This window comes from Ostrea edulis, chromosome 3 (assembly GCF_947568905.1).
Source record: "Ostrea edulis chromosome 3, xbOstEdul1.1, whole genome shotgun sequence".
NCBI classification, from domain to species: Eukaryota; Metazoa; Mollusca; class Bivalvia; order Ostreida; family Ostreidae; genus Ostrea; species Ostrea edulis.
The window spans coordinates 41298350-41305638 of record NC_079166.1 but is presented as its reverse complement, the minus strand read 5'-3'; the positions used below and the strand labels follow the sequence as shown (position 1 = coordinate 41305638).

The 7289-nt window shown below is 35.2% G+C and overlaps 2 protein-coding genes across 6 annotated transcripts in view; both read right to left on the bottom strand.

Moving 5' to 3' along the window:
- The window catches only part of LOC125677698 (WD repeat and coiled-coil-containing protein-like), a 35190-nt gene extending 32968 nt beyond the window's left edge, over window positions 1-2222 (bottom strand). For 2 of the 5 annotated variants that reach the window (XM_056160736.1, XM_056160737.1), the window contains exon 1: window positions 2008-2194. In XM_056160736.1, coding sequence (XP_056016711.1) covers window positions 2008-2062 — 55 coding nt within the window. In that variant the 5' untranslated portion in view covers window positions 2063-2194. Of the gene's footprint in view, window positions 1-1673; window positions 1833-2007 lie in introns of those variants that run through there. The other 3 variants (XM_056160738.1, XM_056160739.1, XM_056160740.1) reach the window with 3 other exon arrangements.
- Window positions 2223-3707: 1485 nt separating this feature from the next.
- On the bottom strand, window positions 3708-5959 carry LOC125677152 (uncharacterized). Its single transcript, XM_048915122.2, has 3 exons — window positions 5603-5959; window positions 4350-4598; window positions 3708-4057 (listed from the first exon to the last, which is right to left on the bottom strand). The coding sequence occupies exons 1-3, from the start codon at window positions 5706-5708 to the stop codon at window positions 3864-3866; spliced, it is 549 nt and encodes a 182-aa protein (XP_048771079.1). The 5' UTR covers window positions 5709-5959; the 3' UTR covers window positions 3708-3863.
- Window positions 5960-7289: the final 1330 nt, after the last annotated feature.

Sequence of the window (7289 nt, the reverse complement as noted above, 5' to 3'; positions counted from 1 at the left end):
ATTGATTCAGGAAGAGTAGTTGCATGCACCTTTATAGCTGCTCATGCTGTTATCATATATTTGTACACTTCTTTAATGAGACAGAAAATCTACATGATTAATCCTTCCACATGGTTTACAATGCCCCAATTTTATCTATGTTTTTACATGATTTCTTTGATAACATTTATTGATTTATGAATATTCATTTGTTGCTATCTTTGGCTGCGTGATCCTCAACATTTAGGATTTTCACAGAAGTTGATTGAAATTGAAAAGATGAAAGCAAAAATGAAAAATATGTCTAAGTTGTAAATTATTCCCTGTACTTGAAATGAATTGAAAATGTATTTTCAAAGCTGACTTACACACTGTTACACACATGTATAACACTTATGATATCATGGAATTTTTAATGTCTCCTGTAACCATTTTAAATATTTTACCTTTCTAAACTACAAAGAAGTATGTCAATGAATGGCATAATTAGTCCCATCAATTTGCACAGATTGTGTTGAATTTCTAAATCTACATTTCATTGTTTATACAAACATGATATGATTTATCTATTATATTATTTATACATTGTCATACCACAGATTTTATCCATTTACTTAATTTCAAGGCCTGAATTTTACTAACCTTCTTCAGTTTAAGATTTTATTATATGTAACAGTAAAAATAAAAAAAAAGCCTGAAGTGAAAGGCATTTTGTAAAGTTTGTTGGAAACAAGTAAATTTACAGACAGTTAATAATTATTAATCAAGAACATTAAAAAAAAAATGATCAAATGCTAAAAATGTAGGAATATTTCATGAAATTTTGAGAATTTGGAATATTATCAGATAATGACTTTACAATTCAAAAGTCAGTAAGAAGAGTATCATCATAATGAGAGACAGGTTGGTGACATGCATCCTATAATAACAAATTCTTAACCTGTAATCAATGATTTTGAAATTTTGAAAAATGAACAGGACCAAATTTTGTCATCTGTTAACAAACCCATTTACATTTGTAACAGGAAAGAAGAAAATGCAACAGACCAGATCGGTATTTGAACCTGGGCCCCCTGAATCTCTAGTCAGGTGCTCTATCAACTGAGCTATCTGGCCACTCAAGTGGCTTGATCGAATTCAAGTGACTGCTACATTCCTCCCTCCTTAAATGTCTTCACACCTTGAAGACCTTTATCCCCCATTAGACATTTTCACCTGTCAGTTCCAGGGGCTGGTCTATGGCAGCAAATGTAGCAGGGAGAAAATGCAATACATTATTAAAAAAAAGCCTGCCTACAGTTTGTAAATTCTTCTCTGAAATGGCAATATTGCAAATATGCTATTTTTATTTATTATTTTCCCCCTTCATTTTGCTTTGCTAACATACATGAGCATGCCATTAAAATCAGTCTAGATTATTGTTGGTGAAAGGAAGATTTTTGCTGTATAACTTATAGAAATTAGAGGATATGTAAATTGTATATTTAATCAAAAGTAAAGACAAAAAAGATGAGAGAAAGAGAAATTAGAGGATATATAATTTGTATATTTATCAAAAATAAAGACAAAAAAGATGAGAGAAAAAAAGGGACAAACTTGTATCATAATATGTGACTGATGCACAATTATTTCTGTAACTGCAAGTTTTGATAAATTACGACGATAGCCACGCATGTCTATCTAACTAAGCTCACTTTATATTGGCCTGAGATTCCACAGTAGCAATTAACAAAGTAACATGTTGACAGTTCTATTGAACCTGTTGACAGGGTGTAATGATGATTATAATGCCATCGCCAGTCTCCGTACCATGTCCACTGCAATATCCAGTTCCGAGCAAAGTTCGTAAAATGTTTGTGAATTCAGCAAGTGAGATGCAATATTCCCTACTATGTCAACGAGACTTGTGTAGGTACAATGGAAAACAATATGTAGTGTTACCCTTTGTAGTATAATCCATGTAAACAATTCAAACGCGCGCACACGGCGACACACTATCAATACCAGTGGTATCAACACGCTCCTTACCTTGATGAAGAAGATCAACATTTTGTCCTCGTACATTTACGTGACCTAAATCCATTTTATACCTCTAAAAAATAACCATTGAGGCACATCTTTCATAATTCCTACATTCTCATAGACATTCAGTACCAGGAGGATTTTTCGCACGTTTGTAGTTACCTCCGACTTCCAAGAAGCAACACCTGTCGCATGTTTTGACTCTTATAGATTGTTTACCTTCTTTACGAAAGAGCGCACCAGAAAATGCCGCGAAAGTTTGAATAGTACCGTACTTCGCAAAAGTTGTACCCAGTTGATTCGTCAATCTAGCGTATTATATATATTTATGAAAGGTACAGGAAACACGTGTTTATTTTGAGTTCGGGTGGGTGTTTTCGGTATCGGTAGATCGATTGGCTATTTAAAATTGTTTAAGGGTGAATATGTTGAATCCGTGCTACGGATTACGGGAGAAGTCATCCCATAACAAACTCGGCCCATGACCAAGTCGGACTATTACGAACTCGGCCTACACAAACTCGGCCTATATACGAAGTCGGCCCATTACGAAGTCGGCCTACCGTGGAAAATAAGGCAATGCTAAAGTAAAAGGGTATGATAAGCATCTTTTTTTTTTTTAAATCTTGGTTAACTAGGCCATGGGACGAGACTGAGAATAGTATCTTAAGATTTATCAAGCACATATATTTCAAATATAAAAAATATGCAAACGTGTACTGAAAATTTCATTTGTTTAGGAAAATTATTTCAAAAGTTCGCTAAATTTAAACTTCAGACTCATTTTGTAGTCTTGAACCTAGATTGTACAACCCCTTCCTTTTTAATTAATCAGTGACCTGTCACTAGAAACTTTTTACATTCGGTATTTTTCTCTAACCCCCCCCCCCCCCCCCCCCCCCCCACGAGTTTCCACAGAAATGACCACTGAATAGATTATGTACATAAATAATTGAAAGAAAGTATTTGTTACAAATACACACACACACACACACACACACACACACACACACACACACACACACACACATACATATATATATATATATATATATATATATATATATATATATATATATGTATGTATGTATATATAATAATCATAAATAAGAATAATAATGTGCAAATTTTGAATAAATGCTCATTATGATATCCTGTATATGCAAGGATATATGACATGGTAGGGTTTAGGACATTGAAATGAAAAAATCTCGCCAGGTTACTTTCGTTTTCTATCAATATATGTAGAGTAGATTGACAATCTGACTAAAGTACAGACCTATTATTATTATTATATTATATAATATATTTTATATATATATATATATATATATATATATATATATATATATATAGATAGGTCTGTACTGTAGTCAGATTGTGTAGACTGATTTCTTTTCGACTAAGAACTAGTCGCCAAGTAACCCAAGTGTTAACGGTTGATCAGGATTGATCAAATTCATTAGTCGTAGTATTTGTTACGGATTTCAATATTCAGAGATATCGAAAAAAATACTAGTTTATTCGAATACCAAACTGGAACCAGAATCGGAGAAGTTCACCATGCCAAATTAAGATTAGAACGGAGTTCTCTTATCAAAGAAAATTGGGCAATTTACCTCTTTGAATTTGTGGTAAAGTTGAAAGCACTGACCATTTTTTTTTTTAAAGGTCATTGATGCAAAGAGCACATAAAATAACAAAGAAAGGGTTAATTTTTATTTAAGATAAGGTAACAATATTTTTAAAACATATATATGACTTTCAGTTTCTCTCCCATATAAGTATCTCCGTACACCCGTTAATCGTTAGACGGTCCATATATACGTCCACAATCACTGAGTAGCTGCAACACAGTCCGTTCACCCTTGCCAGCACTGGTGTAGCCTGCATTCCAACCTGGCTTGTTTTCTTCTCTGATCCCGCAGAATCTGCTCCTCGCTGACGAGTCTAAATGTGAGATCTACGATGTTCGCCTCTCGCCGCAGAGCAGGGACAACGATATAAAACGACATGTGCCCTCTGCCAATGTCGGCATTTATCCTGGTGTGGTAACCTAAAATAAAAGGAAATTGTATTAAAGCAATATCAACTTTCAATATGAAATTTTTATGTAACTTTGCCAGTAGTTTTAAGGAATATTCTATGGAAATCATGCTTTGTGCATTTGGCAAGTGTACTGCTGCTTGTTTTGAAGCCTTTAATATTAAATAGGTTTTCTACCACAAAAATGTATCACCAAATTTTGTAAACGGTATATATGTTCGTCGTGAAAGTAATAATTTACAACTTTACATCAAAAACTTCGGAGGAAAAAACTATTTGCACAATGTGTTTGAAATATTTACCATCTACATCGTTGTTTGTCCTGATGGACTGCCGATAAAAAGACCAATTTCTTGGATTCCATACAGGGCTGTCTAACCAGGCGTTTTCAATGTATTGTACCAGGCTTCTCAATTCTGGTGAAGTGGCCCGTTGGCTTAATCGCAGAAAGGCAGGTGCTCTGTCGGTTTCGTCTTCACGGCATCTCGTGCATATGAACTCTATGGTTTCATCGCTCTTCATCATCTGTCGATACTTTTGCTGAGAGATACCTTCAGAGAAAAAGGCATTTGTAATCAAAATCAATTTATTTCATATTCATTCATTTATATTTGGTCATTTCAACCAAGGGTTACAATATAAAGAAAGGAAAGGCAAACCACTTGGATAATTGTGTATTGATATTGTTTTGTATTAATGCTGATAAGTTGTATTAACTGAATAAAAATAAGTTACATATATTATTCAGACATTCGTTTTTACAGATAAATGGGGCATAGGAGATTTATGATAAAAGTATTGAATAAGAAGAATGTCAGTTCGAAAATTATTAATTGACATCCCCTCCTCCCTCAACAAATTTACCAACAAAATGAATTAACCCCCTCCTCTGGCACAGAAATTTATTCAACTTATTTCCACTTCACCTTCGTTTGCCTGCCCCCAGAAAAACGATGTTGCATGCTGCATGCCAGTTTTCAAGAGAATTGGTTTAGAAAAATATTATGTATGTAAAGTTTTTGATTTTAGTCATAAGTTCTTTTATATAACGGGCCCCAGACTTATTTTTCTGCAAGTGCAACTAATGATAAATATAACTAATTTACCCCCCACCCCCATCTCTCTCTCTCTCTCTCTCTCTCTCTCTCTCTCTCTCTCTCTCTCTCTCTCTCTCTCATGCATGTGACTTTAGTGTATGAATAACTATTTGTGTGTATAAAATTCATGACACATGAAAAAGTACAAACAATAATAAACTTTAAATAAAGACACATTAAAAATTAAATGAATTAAAGATACTTAATCTTAATCGCTAATAAATTGGTCCGACTCTGATATATTTTGATACTACTGACGGAAAACCAAATTTCATAATTATGTATAATGAATAAATTACGGTAAATGCATGAGTCTTTCAACCACATTCATATATAAATGCTGCATCTTTTAGAGCGAGTGGAATCTAGTTATTAAGCACCGACTTTTAAAATTCAAACAATAGCGCCGTTAACGCATTAAAAAGTAAAATAAATAAATAATGAAAATAATAACATACCCGTGTCGCACACCCTATGTTGCCATAAACTGCATGTGTTACACTGAAGTGCATGTTGTCGTGCAGAAACTTTCCTGGAACACGCGACACATTCGTCGGAGCCCATGTTGAAAATGAATATACTATTTTTGGTTTCATTTCAATCGTTTGCGTCGGAAGATAAAAAGAGAGTCTCCTTTTCTTTAAATAAACAAGGTTCAATCTACATCAAAGGGTAATCGAAAAACTGAGCATTTAAAATTGCCTCTTCTATCTAAGTTGAAACGCCAACGACATCCATTTATAATTAAAACAAACGAACAAAAGTGAATTATTGGACCGAGTCCATATTTCAAAGTAATAAGCAATCGTCATATAATTTCAAAGAGATAAATTTAAAAAAAAAAGGGGGGGGGGCACCTGTAAATAAATGAATAGGCCGAGTCCGTAATAGGCCGAGTCCGCGATGGGCCGACTTTGTTATAGTCCGACTTTGTTATAGTCCGACTTCTCCAGTACCCGTGCTACGCATGAGGTAGCCTGCCCACGTAAAGGCACTCTGAGGCACCTGACGTATCCATGGATACTTATTACACCCCCTCCTCCTTTGATTTTTTTTTGCAGCGATATCATCTCCGAAAATGTGGATTCCCTGCCTATCTCACCCCTCTTTCGATTGATGTAATCGTTTCACGCTTTTTGTAAGCTTTAGAGATTGTCCGGGTCTTCTACCGGCATTTTATTCTACTGCCCCTCCAGGAAATCTGGCTTTAGAACCGTGAGACTTCCTCCACTAGGGACAGTTATTTCAGATTCAGAAATCCCAACCGCCAAAGTTAAACTCTGGGGTGAAGCCTACCAAAGCGCTCTGCAACAAGAGTCGGTTTCCTCATGGAGAAAACCTCTCACAGTCTCTCTCTCTCTCTCTCTCTCTCTCTCTCTCTCTCCTACAAACAAAGTCTGCCCCATAAGAGTGAACCCAACGTGAAAATCCTGTTTTAGAATGGGAATTTACCCCCCCCCCCTCCCCTTACGAATGAGTAATAAGCCTTGGGAGTGGTTATACTCTAGAACATGCCAATAAATTCCTAGCAAAATCTCCGGTATAGAAAAACCGTTATAAATCAGTGACCGCAATTAAGAGATAAGCGACGGCTACTATTAATCAGCATGTAATGTGGTTCTGTTGAAGCCAACGAATTCAGACCGGACGGGATTTCTTGGCATGACCGTCTATATACACATTTCCCATGGAACTCCAATCAGACTTCTTAGATCCGCGCCATATACTCTGCGATTGTGAGCGTATTCTAGGATCTGATTTTAATTAGATTGCATGGAACTCCCACAGGACAGTTTTTTTAACAGTAGCTCAACTTAATAAATGAGCAATAAACTCTAGGCCTATTAAACTCTAGTAAAGTTTAGATGATCTAGCAATTTAACTGAATTGCTGTTTATATGTAAACTCACGTGTAGTATGAATTTTAAAGTGAATAGTATGTGATCAAAGGTTAGGAGAGAGAGTTTTGAAGATACCGGTACTCAAATGACCAACATTTTCCCTCGTCTGGCCTTTTTCATTTTTACTACATTATATATGTTATAAACACAGGCACTTGTTTCTGTAAAACACTTACGACCTCTGTATACTAATAATAACACTAGTATACAGAGGTCGTAAGTGTTTTACAGAAACAAGTGCCTG